The following is a 21,699-nucleotide window of genomic DNA, read 5'->3' on the forward strand; positions in this document are numbered from 1 at the left end:
AGATCCAGAGTACACCACATCAAACCGATTTTAGACAAATGTGTGTTGCAAAGCCGGCAGTCATGAAATGTCACAGAAGATGTTATAGACATGGACTGCATTTTTATTATGCATATTATTTCATCAACCCACATCCTTAATGAAAACCCCTCTAACCTCCACTACATCCCTGATTATCAGGATGAAGGCGCCCCCTCTTGTGCTGTGCATCAGTTTTCAGGTGGCCGTCAACTGTTTGTAATAAGAAACACATCTTATAAACCTCAAACAGATCACTGCATGTCTGAGAAAACACACCTGAACCTCAAAGAAACTATAAACTGTAAATCAAAAAAAAAGTTTAGTCTGGGGAAACAGGACTGTTTGTAGATCTGTGAAGATGTTCCGCTTCTCATCCAATAAGCTTTTCCAGTTCTGACTGACTGGTGGGGAGTCTGAGTGTTTATACTAGGAAAAGCTCGTAGATCCACCCATTGTTCCACAGTTTGTTAGTGCGTATTGGAAAAACTTCTTTAACAAACATAGAATCCCAGTGTTCTTCAGACCTAGCAACACCCTTAGCCAGAAACTGGTACACCCTAAAACCCTACACCCAGAAAAGCAATCTGGTGTACTGGTGCCAATTCATCAGGACTAGACTCTGCAGTTTTCATACATCTTAAAGACAAGAGACACTCCTTTAATGACAATGATGTTTGCATCTTGGACAGGCAAGACATCTACGAGCTTTCCTAGTGTAAACACACAGACCCCCCACCATGCAGTCAGACTGAAGAAGCTTCTTAGATGAGAGGCGAAACGACTTCACGGAGCTACAAACAAGTCCAGTTGCCCCAGACTTAACCTTTCTTGAAGAAAGATGACCTGACTGAGAACCTTCACAGAATTATAAACCGTAATGAAATCTGTGATTTTGACTTTGTGTTATTGTGTCCACTTCTGTTTAGGAGGCACTTCAACATCTGGATTAGCATGTAATCAGATTGCTTCACTGAAATCACTTGGTTGCGATGAAGAGTGACAACACACATACAGTAACACTTAAAGACATTTTTTTAGCATGAAGCTAAACTCTCAATACTACTCAGCACTAGGGCTAATTAGTCCTGAATAGTTTTATTAAATTAGCAGCAAATTAACAAACAATTCAATAAAGAACTAGACAAAGACTGCGTCCCTGTTAATATATTGACCCCTTATTTAGTGGACGAGTAAACAAAGGAGTGATTTTTGGACTCAGCAGTAAGTATCTAAGGTTAAAGGTGAGGGTGGCTGAGGCCTCAGCAGTGAAACTCAGACATCCTCTCAGGCCGAGCTGATTGACATGTGCTGGGCGGGGTGAAGACAATGGGGTCGCTGATGCCCAGCTGGAGGTTGAAGAAGCGGGTAGAGGTGGTGACGCTGCTGTTCCTGGTGTAGGTCTCCTGCACCGGGTAGCAGTCCTTCAGGGTGTAAACGCCCACCCAGGTCTCATCTGGTGGAGAGAAGACATTATAGCTGCTGTTCATAGCTTTTTGTCCACGCTTGTGTAGCCTAAAAAGGAGCGGACTTACGTTGGCGTGCCGGCTTCCTGTCTGACCACTCCTGAATCTCCACGTTGTCCCCCGGGCCTCCGATGAAGTACTGATCCTCAAAGGTAGAGTTGTCCGGGATGTCGAAGGGATCCCAGGCCTCCGTTAGAGCGATCTTTGAGCAGTCCTTGGTCTTCTGGTCAATCTGGAACATCACCATGCTCTGGTACAAGTAGATGTACTCGAAGAACCTGAAGCAGATGAAGAGAAAGAGTCTAGAGCTGGATTCATTGATTCTTTGGCCACAGCAGAATGAGTTGTTTTGGTGAATATGTTGGCAAACGTCAGAGGTGTCCACATACTTTTGGTAATATGTGGCAGCCACATCTCAAACTAAACAAACCAAAGTCGATTAGCAGGCTTGTCCTTGTTTACAGGCCAGAGAATATTTGTCAATGCGCAGACGTTCAGCCAGGGCAGAGGCTGAATGTTGGTTTATTCTTGCAACACTTTGACTTTTATGCAATTTAACTCTTATTTGAATGTTTCCAATAAGATATTTAGATTAAAAAACTGTATATCTCTGCAGGAGTAATAATAATAAGATATTTATTACATAATTAACACAATGCTTCATCTCTACATTTAAATCTCCTTGTTTCACAGATGAACTATGTGATGGGTCTCACCTCTGACACGGGGTGTGCTTCTTGTTCTGCTGCAGGACTCGGATCCTCTGGTTCAGGCCGTCATAGGAGACAGCAGCCCGGCTGTTTCTCCCGGTGCTGTGGTCGTACAGCACCCACCTGCCCTCCCACTGCAGCGGGGCGATGCAGGGCCCGGTCACCGGCGAGGCCTCCAGTCTGCGGAGGCCGAGAACAGACGCGGCGGCGGCGGCCAGAAACGCGAACAACAGTCGGTGCATCGCTGCTACAGAGTCACGTTAACGGATCCCGTTATTGTTGTTGATAGGGGACCGCACCTGCTGCTGACAAGCTGGCTACAGTTAGACATAAAAAAGACTTCCGGTGGTGGTTTTCAAAATAAAAGCTTGTGCATTTATGCTGTTTATTTTGGTGACCTCAGGTCACTTTGTATCTATGGCAACATGAAGTAGACCACAAGATTTTATTTATTTATTGTTTAGCATTGTCTCCTTAAATATATAAAACGTGCTGGTATATAGCGATAATTAATTAATAAAAAAGACAGAAACAGGATGCTGATTCGCTGAATATGATCACATGACGCACCACGTACATCCTCGTTAGTATAGTGGACAGTATCTCCGCCTGTCACGCGGAAGACCGGGGTTCGATTCCCCGACGGGGAGAGACACATGTTTTTATGTTTTCTGTCATCGTGCACTTCATGCGGTCAGAATTAAAAAACAAACTCTCACAACTTTCTACTCAAAATAACAAATGAAGGAAGTCTTTCCAGTTTCAAGACGTTTTAATTAAATTAATCTAAATGATCAAGGTTAATCATAAATAATTTAAAACTTCGTCGCGGTATCACCGTTACAGAACGAACAATGAAAGACAATTCATCAATTAATCTACTTAAACTAATTAAACTACTGAATATGATAATGAGCAGTGATTGGATGAATATAATCACATGATCGACTACGTCATGTTACATCCTCGTTAGTATAGTGGACAGTATCTCCGCCTGTCACGCGGAAGACCGGGGTTCGATTCCCCGACGGGGAGTGAAACATGTTTTGTTTTTTTGAGTGCGTTTTCCTCCGGTCCATAGGTTTATATACACAAATGTGGATTTGTAGATCAGATTAGATTAGATAATACTTTATCTATCCCACAACGGGGAAATTCACTTGTTTACAGCAGCGAAAAATAGTCAAGGAGGGAAAACACAAGTGTACATATTTACAAAAAGTACTAAAGTAGAATGTGCTAATACAAGTACTAAGGTAGAACATAAACTTAAAAAAACAACAACAAAAAAAAACAAAAAAACAAAAAACAAAAACAAAAACAAACAAGAACAAAAAACAAATTGTACAAATATGGCACTATTGTTAATGTAAATATAAAAGAAGAGCGGGAAAGTGGCAGAAAGAAATAAACTGTTTTAAATTTATTTATTTTTAAATTTTAAGCAATTCGTTGGTAAAAAAAAAACAAAAAAACGGATAAATATTTAGAATGTAAAATAAAATATATTATTATTATTATATACAGGTATTATTGTTATTATATACTGCTAAACAGTAACGTTACCATCATATATTCAGTACTATTACCATCATTTTGTCACCGCACCTTATCTTCCTATTTATCTTGTGTTTTTTTAAGTGTCCTTATCCCATTCTGTGTTTTATATTTATTTTTTCTACCTCAGTATTTTATTCTATTGTATTTTTACTTGTGTCTGGCTGTCTGTCTGTTGTCGTCTAATATACATAAAATAATACAATGTAGTTAAAGTTTCTCTGTAGTAAAGTGTAAAATAAAAATTAAAAAATATTTAAAAAAAGGGGAGAACAGCTGCAACATAGTGTGCTTTAATGTGGCTTTTATTTTTTAAATCTCAACAGGAGCCAGACATACACACTTTTTAATTTTAACTTTAATTAATTTAATTTATTTAGCGTTTGTTTTTATTTACATTTATTTATTTTTATTTTAGCATACCACACTTTTTAATTTTTTATGTTTGTTATTTATTTAATTTTTTCTTTTATTTATTTATTTTTAGACATACACACTTTTATTTTGAAAAGCGTTCTGACATGGACGCGTTGCGTCATGACGTCAGGAGAACAGACGTGTGGGTAACGACGTGACGTGACGACGCCACTTCGTTAGCCAACATGGCGAGGAGACAACGTGGGGCAGCGGCTCGGTCCAGTTCGGGGAAACAGACCGACGAACCGAGCCTGACGCTGCCGGACAGCGACGACGAGGCGCCCGAAGAGGTGACGTTCGAGGACTCGAAGGTTGAAGCTCTGCGGAGCATGAAACAGGCGCTGGACACGGCCAGAAGGTGAGACAGCGTGGAGGGGTCGGCCTCTGATCCGGTGATCGGAGGTTCGATCCCCGGCTCCTCCAGTCCAAAATGCTCCCTGTGAGTTTGCCTGTGAGCATATTTAATAAGTGTTAAACAGAGTTTGGAATGCGTGGACTGCAGTCCTGGTTTGAGATCTGACCAATTTACAACTTAAAACACTCAAACATGGAGTTTTACATCTGATCAGGGCCTCGTGACGTCATCCACACTATGCACGTGAACATTTAAAAGTGATGATCACCTCTTTCATCAGTGTTTTAATCAACCTTGATACACCTACCATGGGAAATGAATGGGTATCCAGGTGTGTCTCGGAGGTGGAAGACACAGGTTTTGATCCGGACTTTGAGGAGACATTCCAGTCCAAGAGTGGACACTTGCTCCGGTCTTCATCCCCCCAGGACACATAATACATGATGGACTGCTGCCAGAACAGAACAGAACCGTTTCAGTCCAGTCTGACGAGACAGATGTCATTTTACCTTAAGAGCAGTTACAGTAAAACAGACCGGGAACACTAAAGAACACGGCCGGAGGGTTAATAATGTGTTTGAGTGAAGACGCCTTCGTTTGTTTTTCAGAGAGAAAGAGCTGCAGAAAGAGAAGAGACGGAAGAGACAGGAGTTATTCCAGGAACAGAAGGTGTGTGTGTGTGTGTGTGTGTGTGTGTGTGTGTGTGTTTAAAGGTCCAGTGTGTAGAATTTAGTTGCATTGCAATCTCCTCACCTTTTACCACCAGGTTGAATTCAACACGGCTGTTGTTATTTTTTGACTCCTCGAGCAGCCCACGTCAGTTTTCCTGACAGGAAGTCAGACACAGAAACAGCATAGAGAAGCCGGTGGATTTTCAAAATAAAATACAGACAAAAGGGAAATGAATGAACTACGTAGCATATTTCCACATGTAGAAGCATGTTTAGAAGAATCTGAGCAGGTAAACGAAGTCTGGAGGGAGAAACGCTCCAGGTGGAGTTTGAAGTCGATGCAGAACAGCCAAATCTTACACACCGGACCTTTAAGGAACTGTTTAAATAGATGGAGCTGATATTAAACAGTGATTTGTGCACAGAGAGCTCATACGTTTGGTTTATTCCCCACAGAAGAGAAAACTCTTACCGGCCGACGTGTTGGAGGAAATCAACGCGTCTCCTTCGAAGTAAGTTTACCGCTCGGACTCTCTGGTATCGAACATGTTCTCCTCCGTCTCTGCTCAGCAAACACTTTGTTTCGTTTCAGGAAGCAGAAGCAGCCCGAGGATGAAGGTAAAGAAAACGACTCTTTAAACATTCAGCTGACGGTTTTTAAACGGAGAACAAGCTTCAGCGTGACTCGTGTTTTCTCTCCGGCAGCTAAAGAAGAGACGGGAGAGCAGAAGAGCAAGAAGAAAAAGAAGAGAGGGAAAGGAGCGCATACCCGAAAGTACGTAAACGCACAGTGTGTCCATAGTTCTTGATATTAAACGTGTGCCGGCTGCTGACCTCGTTCTTGTTCGTCAGCGTGAAGGGAAACTACACGGTGACGATGCTGAAGGATCAATCGTCGACGTTCTTCCAGCAGCAGACGGCTGAAGAATTCATCCAGTCCAGACTGTACGGACCAGGGAGCTGCAGGACTACGAGTAAGGAGGCAATCTGCTGTTTTATTGTGAAAATCCAATGAGTGAACTTGCAGGCTACACTCTGTGGCAGTAGTCTGCAAAGACGATGATCTGTCTCAATTTGAGCTTTGCTACAGTGACGTCCCGTCTCGTCCCGCCGAGGCGTCTCTCGCTCTCCTGGGACTCTCCGTTCTGCGGAGACGGCGGCAACATTCGCAGCTTTCGATCCCGACTCGCGGCCCGTCACGTTCACGTTTACGTTTCTGTTCTTCTGCTTCCAGGTAACGAGCTGCTCTCCCTCGAGAACAAGAGGGCGATAAATAAAAGCGCAGCGGTGCAGTTTGTCAAGAAAGAATGGGGTGAGTTCAGTACCGAACCGTGGACGCTGTTCAATGGCATCAGCTGATTTCATCATGATAGAGGAGTGCTGAGTCTTCTTGTCTGATCCTCCAGCCTGTAAAGAAAAAGCCAAAGCAGAGAAGCTGAAGAAGAGGTGGATCCACAAGCAGCAGATTCCCCCCTGCTGAGCTGCCGAACCTCGAGGAAAAACCTCGACCCGAGGCCGGCGGGCCTTCGCTGCACAAACTGCTTCTTCTTCTTCTGAAGTTAAACCAGTCGACGCAGACCATCACAGACGTGAAGGAAGGCGTCATTTAGGGTTTAGGCCGGGAACACGAATCACCAGGATTCAAGCGCACGATAGAAACTTTCCAGCACGACGTGCAGCTGGATGGACTTCACAGAACCTGAACACAGTGATGTTTATAGACCCGGAGCATGTTGACCCGTGTTTCTCTGAGTCAGGTGATCTTTGTTTTTTCTGTAAAATGAATTAATAAACTCGTATTTTATTAAAAAAAAAACAGACTGAAGCTGCCGAACTGACCTGCAGTGAGATTTTATTCTAAGTGTTGGCTTAGATTAATTTCCTGTTCTTGCAGAAAGAATCTGGAAAATTTGACGTGAAATTTGAGCACGAGTTTGTTCTTAAAGGACTAGTTTGTCATCTCGTGGTGTAGTCGCCGACTGCAGCCCCTCACCTCACCCTCTGCTTTCTGTTGACAATGAAAAACCTGTCGAGCCGGTTCAGTCAATGAAATCTGACTATTTTTAAGACATTACTCAACGTTTTATAGTTTTAATAATCAGGAAACAAACTATTTGAAACATTTTATCACCAGTTTGAAATATCTGGCTGTCTATTGTTAATTTATTACTGAGAAAGAAGTAAAACATTTCGAGCCAGTGATTCTTTGACTCTCACGTTCTATAGATTTATGAGTTGTCCCTTCAAAACCTGTCAGATCTTCAACATTTCACAATAAAAGCCCAAATTAAAACACTTTTTGTGACCTTTTAGATTGATCATGTGACGTGTTGGAAGCCACAGGTTTGTAAGTTACTGATGTCGTCACTTCAAACACGTGACAGTCGATCAGCGCTGAAATGTAAAACAAGTTTGTCTTAAACTGGTAAAAATAAACAGATTTAGGACGAGTTACTAAACTCATAAAGTAACTTTAAAGTATATATCTCTGCAGAGGTGGCCTCCAGCTCTGATTTGAACACGTACATTAATGAATACTTTAAAGTGTTCAGCTGTAGCTCGCTCTGTCTCAGGTGGACTTCTCAGGATTATCTCGGACACGTCTTTCAGGATTAAACCGGTCGCAGACTGAATCGATGAGACAAGACTTCAGCTCCAGGCGTCATGCAGCATCCAGACAAGTGCCATCATCATTTGTCATTTTTAATATAAATCTTTTCACCCTCACACAAATTGCACTTTTTTTTTTTTCTCCAAACGGACACACAGTCAGCAGTGGACAACTTACTGGTTGACATCTTCCTTATACACCGTGAACTGGCTAAAAGAAGGAGAAACAAAAAGAATAAAATAAGAGACATCTAACTTGATCTTACCACCACTTTACTATGGCATGCATAGGTTTCAGACCTTACTCAGAAAGAGACAACAGACACTTTGTCTAAGAAGTTTTCTAAACGATGCCGTGACTGCTTGCGATCCAAAAAGAAAAAGAAACCAAAAAGAAACAAACCAAAGGTTACAGAAAAGCTCGGTTCCACCGTGAGGAGAAAACTCCAGACCCCTGGGGAGGAAAAACAAAAAAAGAAGGATGGATGTCGTGTCTAGCGAAAGCCTCGGCGATTTCCTGTTTCTCTGCGAGTGGCGAGCACGAAACACACACAGGCTTCAAAACACAGCTGCGACGTCGCCTTCCGAAAAGTATTTGGTTCTTTATTTTGTAAATGTGGTAGCCACAGTGCAGTTGACAATACTGAATGTTATTTGATTTTCCCTGTCGATGCTTCGAGAGGCCAGAGGAGAAGGAACAGAACATGGCGGCAGTACAGGAAGCTGTGAGGGCTTTTCAAACCTGAACGTGACGAGAACTCGACCGGCGGAGTCGAGGTCGACTGAAGCTGGTTAATTACTGAACTAATTTCACTTTGGCATCCCGACATTAAAAGTCTCGATTGCAGTAGACGGCGTTTGATTTGACGTGTTAGAACCTAAAACAAGAAATCAAAGTTTGACTTTTTATTTTTTCCTTCTTCATCCGTGTAGACGGCCTCAGAAATATTTAATATTCTCGCTCCAACACCAACGCAGTCAGTTTAACAGTTCGGGGTCGACATTGTTGGCGGCTTCTTCGTCCAGTGGTTCCCAAAACGGGAACCGAGAGCGCCTTCAGATTTATTCCCACTTTCTCAAACTACTTTTGCACACATGCAGGTATGCTGGTAACAACAGCTCATTTAAAAATCACTGAAAGCTTACAGCCGTACAACAATCACGATTAAAGAGTGTGATGTGGTTCATCTGCGTCTGTGAACACGAGTTACTTGGACTTCTACCCCAGAGCTTCAACAAACTTAACAGCACGATGATTCTTCGTGAGCGTCGAAGCGTTTACAGGCCGCAGTGTTTGATATTTTCCAGTCAGGACTCGGAGGCTTGTGCAGTGTCACTACCTTTCCTCACACAGAGTGAGAGCTCTTTAGTTTTTTTTCTGGTCTGAGTTCAAGTCTGAAAAGCCCGTCGCTGTGCTGCTTTAAAAAACAAAACAAACGAGTTCACCTTTAATCGAGGCCCGGGGTCGGTCAGCTGCTCGGTCGGTTGGACCTTCCTATTCTAAACCGGGGAGGAGGATGGAGGAGGAACAAAGGGACATTTTGGCTCCTGAGTTCTTTGTGTGTTAAGGATTAGCATAGACATCAATACGAAAATAAAGATTAACAATGTTTGCATCAAACCTGCTGTGCAGCTGGAGGGGGGTTGGTAACAAGTAGAAATCGGGTCAGAGATTGTCTCGGGGTTCCTACGCAGGGTTCAACTGGACTTTGTCCACGAGTGTTTGAAGCTTCGGCTGCGGTGAAGACGTTACGTCACGGCAAAGTACCACGATGTGTGAGATTTTCCAGGTTCCTAAAGACCTGGACTCGGTCGAACAACACGTCGGCGTTCCGCCTGCGTGGGAACCCCGGAGTCAACAAACAGGAAACAGAAAAACTCGTACAGACTAGGAACAGCCAGCACGCTTCAGGAGGCGCTGTGTCGGTACAAAGCATTAAAGGATTGGGTTGTTTTTTTTTTTCAATGATTTCCTTTCATTTGATAACTAAATATCTCACTCTATTGATATAATTCCATTTTGTTAAAGTCATATATAAACGTTAACATGTACACACGCTCGTCACTGGGAATCGGTGGAATCGGGACCTTTATTATAATAAGTTGGTGGAACTTGCTCTTGCTGGCGCTCAACAAATATACTGTGAATGCAAGTAACAATAATTACTATAATGATAATTAGAATAATAATAATAATAATCGTCGTCTGCACCGTGCCTTGTAAACCTGGAAAAACTAAAAACAAAAACAAGAGCTCGGTAACCACCCCGCCCCGTCCCGTCCCCCCGCGGCGCCCGTGAAAAACCAAAGAAAAGATTAAAAACAGGGAACGTTGAGTCGAGACTCTCTCCGGCTTCTTTGAAGTCCCGAGTCCACATGCGTCACACAAATCTCCGCCGATATCCTGAAAGTGAGTGGAGGGAGGGCCGGGTGGAGGTGGAGGTGGAGGTGGAGGAGCGCGGGTCAGGGTGGTGCAGGGGCGAGTAGGGGGGAGTTAGGCAGTCCCTAATGGAGCCTTGCGTTGGCCAGAGTTGGAGCAACTCGGCAAGCCTCGGTGGAGGTTTCAATCCTGTTTTCAGCGTCAGCCTGTCGCCTGTTCGCTTGTTTGCGTGTGTGTGTGTGTGTGTGGACGCGTCTGCCCAGGTTTACAGGGACCGTGGCGTCTGTTTGTTTTTTTTTCTTATTTATAATTTCACCGGGGCTTTTCTTTTTTTTTTCTTTGTCAGTCTGTCCGCCCCGGTTTGTTGCCCTCCTCTCCCCGGATATACGGGGGTATCTGGGTATCTGCAGCGAGTCCACACGAGTTCGGCTCTCCGGGGTATTTTCAAGTCGGCTACTCTTGGCTGGCGTCCCCCGCCGTCAGTCACAATGATGCAGACGCAGCCTCCGAGGGCTGGAAGTGGAGGGGTTTGCGAGGCCAGCCAAGGTGGAGGCGTAGTTTCATATTTACGATGGAAAGGGAGGTGGTGTATATATGTGTGTGTGTGTGTGTGTGTGTGTGTGTGTTTTAAATGTATGTGGTGTGTGTTGGCAATCTAAAGATCTGCCCAGAAACGAGTCCGGATCCTCGGTGGTGTTCGTGCCGATCCGTAAAAAGCAGAACAAGAAGCGAGTGAGGTGGTTTGAACTTTCTACTACTTGTTATCGTGCAGAGGAGCGTCTCCTCAGCTAATATGACTACACTGATGGAGGAGGAGGAGGGAGGAGGAGACATTTCTGGGCAGGTCCTCAGAGAGAGTGTGTGTGTGTGTGTGTGTGTGTGTGTGTGTGCGTGTGTGTGTGTGTGTGTGTACACAGGGCTAGTGCAGGTAATCGTCCACAGAGGCGAAGGCGCAGGAGCCGCTGCCAGTTCGTGCCATGATGGCGAGGCACTGGGCGGCCTGACCCACGGCCTGAGCCAGAGGGGGCTGCTTGGGCAGGTTGTGAGTCTCTGGGGAAGAAAACAGGAGGACGGGCAACGTCAGGACTGCAGACAACGCATTAAACGTGACATACACAGCTCGATGGATTCAGCCGACCTACCTAATATTGCACTGTTGAGAGTGGAGCAGACCGGCTCCCTCTGAATGGCGTCCAGCTGGTAGCCGACTGGGCTGTTCCAGGGGTCCGAGTAGGCCAGCAGGCTGAATGCATCCTGCAGACGACAGATACCGATCACACTCTTTACGTTTATGGCCACGGAAACTGAACTTTGGAACAAATCATTCTTACATTTCAGCAGCTGTTGAGTTAAGCAAAGCTAAACATAAAAGTACGCCGAGGAGTCGGCAGAGACGACTGACTGAGTCACGTCGTTGTAATACTATTTATTATTACTGTTTGTTAAAACAATGCAGGTTGCTCGAAATTTCATCAGCGTCAGCAGCAAACAGAGTCAACAGGGAGTAAATAGAATATCTATGTACAGTTTGAATGCTATTTGTGTTTTTGAGTTTGTTGACTGAGTGGGAAACTTCTCCTGGTGTTTGGAGGTTAAACAGTGAACGCTGCAGTAAACCTCGTCTCGGCACAAACAGAGGTAGTTTACATTTCTGTTACCTTGAGCATCTTCTTGTTGGCCGAGTTCTTGCCACACTCGCGGCGGAGGTGTTCGCTCATGCTCTGGAGCTCCCTGCCGAAATGGATCATCCTCTCGATGGCCGCCTGGCTCCCGCCGCACAGCTGCCTCTTGGACTGAGCGGACTCCACCTCTGCAGAGCCGCGGCCGGTTCGCCGAGAGAGACGGAGAAATGTTTTTTTTAAAATGTAGGCTGAATGTAACGGGACGTTTACAGCACAGGAGCGCTTCGTTTTCACAGGAACAATACTCACAGTCGCTCACCAAATTCTTACAGCCACTAAAAAGGCGACCAGTACCCACCCATGTCTGCGTCACAGTCGTCGGGCTCGGTGGTGTGTTTGGAGCTGCCGTTGAGGAAACCGTTGGAGGACGATTCCGTCACTCCGTTGGTGAAGTGGTCAACTTCCATGTCCACATCGCTACTGAGGACAGACGTGAGGACGAGGACAGAGAGAGAGAGAGTCGGTGTGTCACAGGAAGTCGCGATGAATGCTGGACTTTGCTGCCTACCCAACTATCTATATTCAAGAAGCCGGAGTGCACTCCGTCACACCTGTAACCACACCCACCCGTGACGTGACACCTACAGTACTTCTACATCACTGTGGGGAGGCGGAGGTTCAATTTAAATCAATTTAAAATAAGTTTCTCTGTCTGGTCACGTGGTACCAACCCCCATGATGATGTGCTGCTCTGGTTTCTCTCAGTACCTGGTTATGGGCTGTTGGCTGCGGCTCCCGTTGAGGCTAATGTCAGATGCTGGGAGGGTGGAGCCAGAGCCCGGGGGGCAGGGCTTGTGACTGTGAGGGGAGGAGCTGTGGCTCTTATTAGACGTCACACCGTTACAGCAGTTGCTGTCGAACCCTACGGGGAAAAAAAACGACAGCAGAGAGAATGAAAAACTGTCAGTGGATGTAACATGGAGTATATTCACACTCAGGTGAGGCCTCCAGATGTGAAGACGCAGAGCTGGACCGTACCTGGGAGGTAGGGCTGGGAGCTGCTGGCTTTGTGGCTGGGGCTGCTGAAGGGCCGGGGGGAGCCGGGGTAACTGTCCTGAGACTTTGGGCTGCGACCTCCGAGACACCTCACCTCGCTGTCCGTCCCGTTCACCATCTCTATGAACTGTCTCACCCTGAGGACGCGGGGAAGGGAGGGAGGACAGGAAGAAGATGTGATTTTTGTTCAAGTCGATGGGGTGAGGAACGTTTTAATGCAGCTTTGCTCTTACTTGAGCATGAAGAGAAGGTCTGGGTTCCTCTCCAGGAGGTTGGGGTAAAGCTGCTGGGTGGTCTCGATGGCCTCGCCCATTCTACCTGACAACACCAGCTTCTGGATCTCTGCAAACAGAACAGAACACTCGTACCAGGTTCTTCCAGTCGTGATGTTTGTCCTGCTTAAATCTTAAAATCTGTTTTCCATTTGTAACTTTAACACATCTTCATCTTTAATTGTGCAGCTGCAGATCACCGTGGAGTCTATTACCTGTGGCGACGGATACGTACGCATGATTCTGAATGTCAGATTTAAAATTAAAAAGGTGTTCCGACTCCAACCGGGTCTCCGTTTTTACCCCAGCACCATCAGCTTTATTTAGACTCACTCTGTCGGTTTTTGATGGAGGCCAGCTCCTCGTGCACGGCCTGGTCTGTGGATTTGGCAAAGGCTTCGGCCGTGGCGCAATAGCTGTGATGCACCAGGTAGGAAGCCACCATCCTGATGAGACAAGACAAAAAAAACAAAAACACGCTCAGTGATTGGACACAGCGGCCGGAGAAACCGGCTGAACAGATAAGAGCTTCATTCAGTAACCGGACAAAGTTCCTCAGATTTGTGAGTCAGCGTTGAACATTAACTCAATTAAGGTTTTATTATTTCAAGCCGAACGTTGGCGATTGTTGGATTCTCTCCACTCTCCGTTTCTAAAAGCTGCAGCAGTGTTTGCAGAGACAGATCTGTGATCAGAGGCTTCGTCCCTGGTGACTCTACAAAGTCATCAGCGCTTCCCATCCATCCATCTGACGTGAGCTTAAAAACTTCCTGTTTTCCCGGATAAAAAAAAAAAAAGGCAACGGCCTTTCTCCACTCCACCCTCGACCCCCAAATCCACCATCAAATGGAGATTAAATCCATTCAGGACAAGTAATCATAGCAACGGAGAGCTAATCCCATCAGGGCATGGCATGAAGAGAAACAGAGTCCCACAGCTTTTACTTCTGGATCACAGCTCCTGCTCCCTGATGTGGGAAGTGATCCATGTGGGCCTCGATCCTCAACACGTCACCTCACCTACAGCATCTTTTCATACACTCAGACCCATAAATACTAAATAAATACAGCTGACCTCCCGTCAGCTCAGACTGAGACTGACTGATGAACTCAGATCTTAAATTATCTTCAGTGTTTTCTGTGTCAAGCAAACAACCAGACGACTGACGTGAACACTCAGCGGCGCTGAGCTGCATGTTGTGGAATTTCACGTCATACGCTCCTCGTTTATAAAGCAGCATCCTCCACTGCCCAAAAATACCGTCAGAGATTCATTGAGCTGCTCGGCCTGTCGCACTAACAGGCGGCACGCTGCATCTCCGTCCATGCTGCTCGCCATCGCTACAGATCTGTGGACTAAATTCATCAACAGTCTCAGAAAGTGAAGAAGTTTATTCACATCTGAGCAGCTGGAACAAACTAAATCATTCGTTTGTGGAGGCGGGGGGGTATTCCAGTAAATTTCCAGAATCTTTCCATGGGAAGTTAAGATCTGGAATTTGGGGAATTTTCCAAATCTGGAATTGTGAATTCCAACTGTAAATTGTGTTAATTCCCATTAATTCCCACAAATTCCCGTTAATTCCCATGGAAAGTTTCCAACTTTAAAAAAATTCACTGGATTTGAATAATTTAGGATAATAGCAATTACCTGAATGATTGTTTTCAGCACAGAAACATCAGGTCGTATTTGTTAATCTGAAATCTGCAGATCATAAACGACGAGGCCGAATAAAGTCACTGAACATTTTTTTACTGCTAAACCTGCGATGGACAAGAAAACCTGTAACCATGACAACTTCAACGACGCTTACAAGACATAAAAACTTTAAAAAGCGCAATGAAGATGAGACTGAAACATTTTGTACAACTACAATGTGACATAAAATCTAAACTTACTTCTGGATCATGGACTGCCACTCGCCCTCGCGCTCTCCGATGGGGCAGCGGTCGATCTGGGCCTGGATCTTTGTCCTCCACTCGCGCATGTAGTCCTCGATGTCGAAAACGAAGGGGTGCTGGCCGAAGTTTGCGTCCACCACCTCCCCTGGAGTCTGGAGGCCGACGGTCGGGTACAAGTTGGGCTGCGGAAGAGAGAGAGAGAGAGTCAAGAATTAGGATGACAGAGGAAATGGAGTTTGGGAATTTAATCTGGAGGATAAATCCAAACAGGAAACAATGAGAGGAAAAACAGGAAAATCTCAGGAAATAAGCTTTAGTCTAAAATTACTCGATTAAACTAGTCGGCAAAAGATTCTACTATCAAAGTGCAGCTGACGGGCTGACGGGGTTCAAACTCAAGATTTAAACTGAACATTCATCCACGAGAACCTGTGACAGCGACTCCGGCTGTGGCGTCTTCACTGCTCGGTGTATCAAAGCAAGCTACAACGTGTGTTCATGGTAACGAAGGAACATGTCAACATGTCAGCGACGGTGTGACTCATTGACAAGTTTATGGACCACAATGGAGCTGTATGGCACGGGGGGAAGACGCTCAAGGTACACCGGCTGCTTTTGGTCTTTTCAAATATACTACACTGCCAGAGTTACCCTCTTAATCTGGAAACTAAACAGCAGCCACGACAGAACAAGGACCTGCCCAGATCTAAGCAAAAAATGTGACGACATGCAGCCGATGCCTCGGGGGGTTAAAGCACGTCGGCATCTTTTTCCTACGGACGGCGGCTCTCACTGATGACATCTGTGATGACAGGACGAGGAGAGAAACAGAAACGAGGTGAGGAAGCTCGGACGGGGAGATTGTTTCCAAAATTCCTGCCAATCTAATCACAGCCTTGATTTGATCAGAGCAACACAAGTGTGTGTGTGTGTGTGTGTGCGTGTGTGTGTGTGTGTGTGTGAGAGAGACTGTCCTCGACATTTAAAATCGAAGGTTTGACAATGTAGAGACTAGATTAAGGTTTATGGAATAAATAAAGTCTTTCAAGTAAGAAGAACAGTAGTGTGTGTGTGTGTGTGTGTGTGTGTGTGTGTGTGTGTGTGTGCGTCTCTTAGAGTTGCCTTTGTCATGGTCCAATAACCACAAAGGTCAGCTGTGCCGAGGTGACGCACTTCACTGCACAGCTCTGGAGGAACATGAATGTCTGGCTCACGGCCAAGCCTGTTTTGCTGCTCAATGGATTATTGTTGTGGCTAAGACTCTTATTCCAAACGGCCGGCCCCGTTTTCATTTGTTACCGAGCAAGACGGTGGAAGAAGAAGAAGAAACAAACACACAAAAAGCCTCGATGTGGTTAATACACGCATGAATCCCGTTAGAATCAACGTCTGTTCGGTGTGGGAGGCGTGAGACCGGCCTGTTCAACCTTTAATTATTATTTAACGTCTTATTTTGTCACGTTTGATTCATATTTAAACCTACAGAACGTTTCCCTGACACTCTGGGGGCTCCAGCGACACGTCCTGCGGCGGTGGAGCTCATTATTTCATCGTGTAAATCTCATGTTATTCCACCGTGCAACGCCCGCCCTGCTCTGCCTCTGATTGGTCAAGAAGTTTCTGCCTCTGATTTGTTGACAGACTCAAGGCATCATGGGATTGACACAGACGGCTCTAACAACAACAACAACAACAACAACAACAACAACAGTTGACAAAGGACGTTGAATAATCAGACGGCTGGCTGACCAGCTGACGGCGCTCTGGCTTGAACATGTGACATATTTTTGACAGCTCGTCTTCAGAGAGGATCCGCCGTGTTCGTATGTCGGCCGGGGTCACGTGTGTTTTTGTGCCTCCTGGGCCTAGATGCCGTCATGCGACTGTTCACGCACGCGCCGTAACCAAATCCGTCACTCCGAACAGAACACCTCAACGGCTGTAACTGTTACTTTACAAATCAGGTGGCAGTGCTCCCACGAATGTGTCCGGACTCGCCTCTCCTCGTGTTCATCGACATCCGAGTTTTCCAGCCTTGAATCTATTTCACGCGACGTAAACATTCTGACTGCAGCGGACATCAAACACTGGTTTCTATAAAAAGCCTCTCGTGCTACAGCTCTGATTAATCATGGAAAACTAAATAATGTGGGTACTTACTGGTAGGTCTGTGAAGGCGATACCTGCAGAGAGAAGAGAGAGAGTGTCAGGATGAGGGAGAATAGTCTTGGTACAGAGGTAATCTGATTACTATCATCTTTCTGCAGGAACAGGATTTGTTAAATGTCGTGTAAACGAGAAAGATCATTTCTTTGATCTGGGTCAGATGAACCCGCTTCACGTGGCTCGATTAAAGGTTGAAGGTTGAGGAATGAAAGAAAAGATTGTGACGAGGCACGAAATAATCAACCTCACGTCAGTCGATGATTTGTAGCAACTTCTTCATTTCAGCCGAAGTCCGTTTGTTGGACAGAGGAGGAAACTGACGGCAGACCAGCTTATGTAAATTCAGGCTCAGCAGTAACCAGGTTAGTGCGGCGCATGTAAACAAATTATCTCGTTCCTGTGCGCGTCCTGAACCCTTTCTAGTCTGGAATTTATTCTTTTGAAGCACCTTGAAAAAGCTTCACATATTTAAAAAGTCCACCTGCAAACACATTAGCATGTTTTTAGGGCCCGAGCACGAAACCGTGCGAAGCCCTATTGTATTTCAAATGTTTATTATTTTTTTTTTTCTTATTATTTTTCTTTTTATTTTATTCAGATTCCAATAAATGAATCGCATTTTCGACGGCCCATATCCCCCCGAAAACTCACGACAATTTGCCTACCCCCCCAATGTCAGGTGTAAAATTACGTATTTTGGGGGTCTCACACATGGACGTACGCATATGCCTCCACAGCGCCACCTACGTGTACGTTTTTGGTGGTGCCCCTCGCCACGGTTTCGCCCACGTGTACGGGACTTGGTGGGAGTATGTAACATGCCCAGACGCACAAAAAAGTCTCTTGGTGTCCCAGGCTACAGTGAACCGTACGGCGTCCAATTTCTCCCAAATTTGGACTTTTCAGGGTTTTTCGCTCATTTCCAGGGGTCGCATTTGATCGAACTCCTCCTAGGGCTTTCGTCCGATCCTTTTGAAACTTGGCACATGGGTTCATGAGGCTTTGACGATGAAAAGTTATCGAAAAACATTACTTTTTGATGTACTATGTCAGAGGGGCGGGGCCACGAAATTCTCCATTTTTCATAAAATTTCAAAGTGCTATAACTTTGTGAAAAATTCTCCAATCTTCACCAAACTTTGAATATATAATGGCAGTCTGGCCTAGAATACATTTCCACAAAAATATTCGGTGATTTTTATAGCGCCTCCTAGTGACGACAAAAAAGACCACTTTTACGAGATGGCGTGCAGCTCGGACAATTTTGATCATATCCACCTCAAACTAGGTGTGGATGTTGTCAAGGCCTTGGACTTGACATCTGAGAAATAATTTCAACTTTTTATCAGAGGGCGTGGCCGTGACGGAGCGTCAAAGTGGACGCTGCCTTTTTTTTCACCGAAAAACCAGACTCCATTGACTTTTGGGCTGATTTTCGGGCAAAACTGTGCGGCTATCATATACTTTGTCAGAGCTGTCTGAAACTTGTTGGGTTTGTTAAGAGCAATATTATGCACAATTCGGCTGCATAATTAATGAGGGGGCGGGGCAAAAGCGCTCTATAGCGCCCCCTTGAATTTTTCTTTCGAACAGCCCCGCCACAGTTTTGGTCACAGAATTATGAAACTCAGCCGAATTGTAGAACATGCCAGGACCTACACAAAACTCTCTTGGAGCAATAAGCCACAATGAACAGGAAGCGAGATATTTAATAATGAAAATCGCCATTTCCGGTGTTTCGGCCTGTTTGACAAGGGGTCATGTTTGAACGAACTCCTCCTAGGGATTGTATCCAATTCACTTCAACAAACTTGGTAGGAGTATTCACATAGAATCCTGAGGTAAAAGTTATCAAAATGATGAATTTGGGAAAATGGTGTGGGCGTGGCGCTCTATGGAAATTGTCATTTTTGCTGTTCTGGGCTGGTTGACAAGGGGTCATGTTTGAACGAACTCCTCCTAGGATGTGTCCAATTCACTTCAAACTTGGTAAGTGTGTTCACATAGACTTCCTGAGTAAAAGTTATCAAAACGATGAATTTTGGGGAATCGCTGTGGGCGTGGCGCTCTATGAAAATCGTCATTTTGCTGTTCTGGGCTGTGTTGACAAGGGTCATGTTTGAACGAACTCCTCCTAGGGATTGTCCAATTCACTTCAAACTTGGTAGGTCTGTTCAAATACACTTCCTGAGTAAAAGTTATCAAAATTATGAATTTTAAGGAATCGCTGTGGGCGTGGCAATCAATAAAAAAAATTCAAAGAAGGCATCGGCAGGAAGCACCTTCTCAGAGCTGTCTGAAACTTCTTGCGGTTATCAAGGTTATGTTATGCACATTTCGACGTGCGCGCATATGCGAGGGCCCGACCATCGCTGCTTGCAGCTTTAATTAGGGCCCGAGCACGGAAACCGTGCGAAGCCTATTGATTTCAATGTTTATTATTTTTTTTATTTTTTTTTTTTATTCTTTTTTCTTCAGTTTCCTAAATGAATCGCTTTTCGACAGCCCATATCCCCCCGAAAACTCACGAAATTTGCCTACCCCCCCAATGTCGGTGTAAAATTACGTATTTTGGGGGTCTCACACATGGACGTACGCATGCCTCCACAGCGCACCTACGTGCGCGTTTTGGAGGTGCCCCTCGCCACGGTTTCGCCCACGTGTACGGGACTTGGTGGGAGTATGTAACATGCCCAGACGCACAAAAAAGTCTCTTGGTGCCCGGCTACAGTGAACCGTACGGCGTCCAATTTTTCCCAAATTTTGGACTTTTCAGGTTTTTGGCTCATTTCCAGGGGTCGCATTTGAACGAACTCCTCCTAGGGTTTCGTCCGATCCTTTTGAAACTGGCACATGGGTTCATGAGCTTTGACGATGAAAAGTTATCAAAATCATAACTTTTTGATGTACTATGTCAGAGGGGCGGGGCCACGAAATTCTCCATTTTCCATAAAATTTCAAAGTGCTATAACTTTGTGAAAAATTCTCCATCTTCACCACAACTTTGAATATATAATGGCAGTCTGGCCTAAAATACATTTCACAAAAATATTTGGTGTTTTCATAGCGCCTCCTAGTGACGACAAAAAAGACCACTTTTACGAGATGGCGTGCAGCTCGGACAATATTGATCATATCCACCTCAAACTAGGTGTGGATGTTGTCAGGCCTTGGACTTGACATCTGAGAAATAATTTCAACTTTTTATCAGAGGGCGTGGCCGTGACGGCGTCAAAGTGGACGCTGCCTTTTTTTTCACCGAAAAACCAGACTCCATTGACTTTTTGGCTGATTTTCGGGCAAAACTGTGCGGCTATCATATACTTTGTCAGAGCTGTCTGAAACTTGTTGGTGTGGTTAAGAGTAATATGATGCACAATTCGGCTGCATAATTAATGAGGGGGCGGGGCAAAAGCGCTCTATAGCGCCCCCTTGAATTTTTCTTTCGAACAGCCCCGCCACAGTTTTGGTCACGAATTATGAAACTCAGCCGAATTGTAGAACATGCCAGGACCTACACAAAACTCTCTTGGAGCAATAAGCCACAATGAACAGGAAGCGAGATATTTAATAATGAAAATCGCCCTTTCCGGTGTTTCGGCCTGTTGCCAGGGGTCACTGTTTGAACGAACTCCTCTAGGGTTGTATCCCACTTCACCACTTGGTAGGAGTATTCACATGCCCCTGAGTAAGTATCAAAATGATGATTTTGGGAAATGGTTGGGGCGTGGCGCTTCTGCTTCCTTTTTGCTGTTCTGGCTGGTTGCCGGGGTCCTGTTTGAACGACTCCTCCTTGCTTGTGTCCATTCACTTCAACTTGGTACGGGGTATTCCCCTGCTCCCTGAGTAGTTTCAAACGCTGTTTTGGGGGTCGCTGTGGGCGTGGCGCTCCTGAAAATCGTCATTTTTGTGTTCTGGGCTGGTTGCCCCCGTGTCCTTTTGCACGCCCCTTCCCCTCTCGGGCTGTCTCCCTCCCTTCCCCCTTGTTGGTTGTTCCCCTCCCCTCCTGCGTCCCCGTTCTCCCCCTTCTTTTTTGTTTGTCCCCTTTCCGGCTGCCTCGCTGTGGTGTTGCCCTCCTCCCCCCCCTTCCAGCGCCTCTGTCGGCCCGCCCTCTTCCGCGCTGTCTGCCCTTCTGCTGTTCTCCCTGTGTTCTGCCCCTTTCGCCCGTGGCCCTCTCCGTGCGCCGCCTCTTCGCTCGTCCCTCCCCCTCGTCTGCCGCTTCTTCTTTCCCGCGTCCGCCTCCGTTTCTCCGCCCCTCTTTTCTTTCCCCTTTTTCTCTTTTTTTTTTCTTTTCTTTTTTTCTTTTTCTTCCCCTCCTCCCCTTCCCTTCTTTTCGCCTGCTCTCCCTCCCCCTCCGTCCCCCTTTGCTCCCCCCCCCTTTCTGTGCCCCTTCCTTCTTTGGGGTTTTTCTCCCCCGGACCCTCCGCTCTTCCCCTCCCCGCGCCCCCCTTTTGCCTGTATTTTGGTGCTGTTCCCTTCTCCCTGTTTGCCCCCTTTC

General features: G+C 45.6%; 3 protein-coding genes and 2 non-coding genes across 6 annotated transcripts in view; 3 read left to right on the top strand and 2 right to left on the bottom strand.

Annotated features, from left to right (window-relative positions):
• Positions 1-376: 376 nt before the first annotated feature.
• epdr1 (ependymin related 1) lies at positions 377-2,548 on the bottom strand. Its single transcript, XM_010753554.3, has 3 exons — positions 2,201-2,548; positions 1,554-1,762; positions 377-1,474 (listed from the first exon to the last, which is right to left on the bottom strand). Exons 1-3 carry the CDS (start codon positions 2,434-2,436, stop codon positions 1,281-1,283), a joined length of 639 nt encoding a protein of 212 aa, XP_010751856.3. The 5' UTR covers positions 2,437-2,548; the 3' UTR covers positions 377-1,280.
• A 224-nt stretch (positions 2,549-2,772) lies between these two features.
• On the top strand, positions 2,773-2,844 carry trnad-guc (transfer RNA aspartic acid (anticodon GUC)). Its single transcript has one exon. It is a non-coding gene; the product is annotated as a tRNA-Asp (tRNA).
• A 313-nt stretch (positions 2,845-3,157) lies between these two features.
• Positions 3,158-3,229, top strand: trnad-guc (transfer RNA aspartic acid (anticodon GUC)). The gene has a single exon. It is a non-coding gene; the product is annotated as a tRNA-Asp (tRNA).
• A 1,073-nt stretch (positions 3,230-4,302) lies between these two features.
• Positions 4,303-7,028, top strand: nol7 (nucleolar protein 7). 2 transcript variants are annotated; one of them, XM_019267387.2, is made up of 8 exons: positions 4,303-4,526; positions 5,132-5,192; positions 5,651-5,706; positions 5,787-5,812; positions 5,897-5,969; positions 6,047-6,168; positions 6,429-6,506; positions 6,601-7,028. In XM_019267387.2, the coding sequence occupies exons 1-8, from the start codon at positions 4,354-4,356 to the stop codon at positions 6,672-6,674; spliced, it is 663 nt and encodes a 220-aa protein (XP_019122932.2). In that variant the 5' UTR covers positions 4,303-4,353; the 3' UTR covers positions 6,675-7,028. The 2 variants fall into 2 exon arrangements, with proteins under 2 accessions (XP_019122932.2, XP_010751859.3); XM_010753557.3 differs by having other exon boundaries at positions 5,900-5,969.
• An 850-nt stretch (positions 7,029-7,878) lies between these two features.
• ranbp9 (RAN binding protein 9) overlaps positions 7,879-21,699 on the bottom strand; it is a 28,803-nt gene continuing 14,982 nt past the window's right edge. Inside the window, 10 exon segments of the mRNA XM_027288688.1 lie at positions 7,879-11,234; positions 11,327-11,438; positions 11,843-11,994; positions 12,165-12,286; positions 12,575-12,728; positions 12,845-12,999; positions 13,096-13,204; positions 13,468-13,580; positions 15,033-15,217; positions 17,196-17,218. Of these exon segments, the coding sequence (XP_027144489.1) occupies positions 11,104-11,234; positions 11,327-11,438; positions 11,843-11,994; positions 12,165-12,286; positions 12,575-12,728; positions 12,845-12,999; positions 13,096-13,204; positions 13,468-13,580; positions 15,033-15,217; positions 17,196-17,218 (1,256 nt within the window). The 3' untranslated portion in view covers positions 7,879-11,103.

This window comes from Larimichthys crocea, chromosome II (genome assembly GCF_000972845.2).
Source record: "Larimichthys crocea isolate SSNF chromosome II, L_crocea_2.0, whole genome shotgun sequence".
Taxonomy (NCBI): domain Eukaryota; kingdom Metazoa; phylum Chordata; class Actinopteri; family Sciaenidae; genus Larimichthys; species Larimichthys crocea.

Coding starts and splice junctions, on each gene's coding strand:
- epdr1 (XM_010753554.3), bottom strand. CDS start 2,436: ATGCACCGACTGTTGTTCGCGTTTCTGGCCGCCGCCGCCGCGTCTGTT. Junction 1,763..2,200: donor AAGCACACCCCGTGTCAGAG/GTGAGACCCATC, acceptor CATCTGCTTCAG/GTTCTTCGAGTACATCTACT. Junction 1,475..1,553: donor CAGGAAGCCGGCACGCCAAC/GTAAGTCCGCTC, acceptor TCTCTCCACCAG/ATGAGACCTGGGTGGGCGTT.
- nol7 (XM_019267387.2), top strand. CDS start 4,354: ATGGCGAGGAGACAACGTGGGGCAGCGGCTCGGTCCAGTTCGGGGAAA. Junction 5,707..5,786: donor ATCAACGCGTCTCCTTCGAA/GTAAGTTTACCG, acceptor GTTTCGTTTCAG/GAAGCAGAAGCAGCCCGAGG. Junction 6,507..6,600: donor GTTTGTCAAGAAAGAATGGG/GTGAGTTCAGTA, acceptor CTGATCCTCCAG/CCTGTAAAGAAAAAGCCAAA.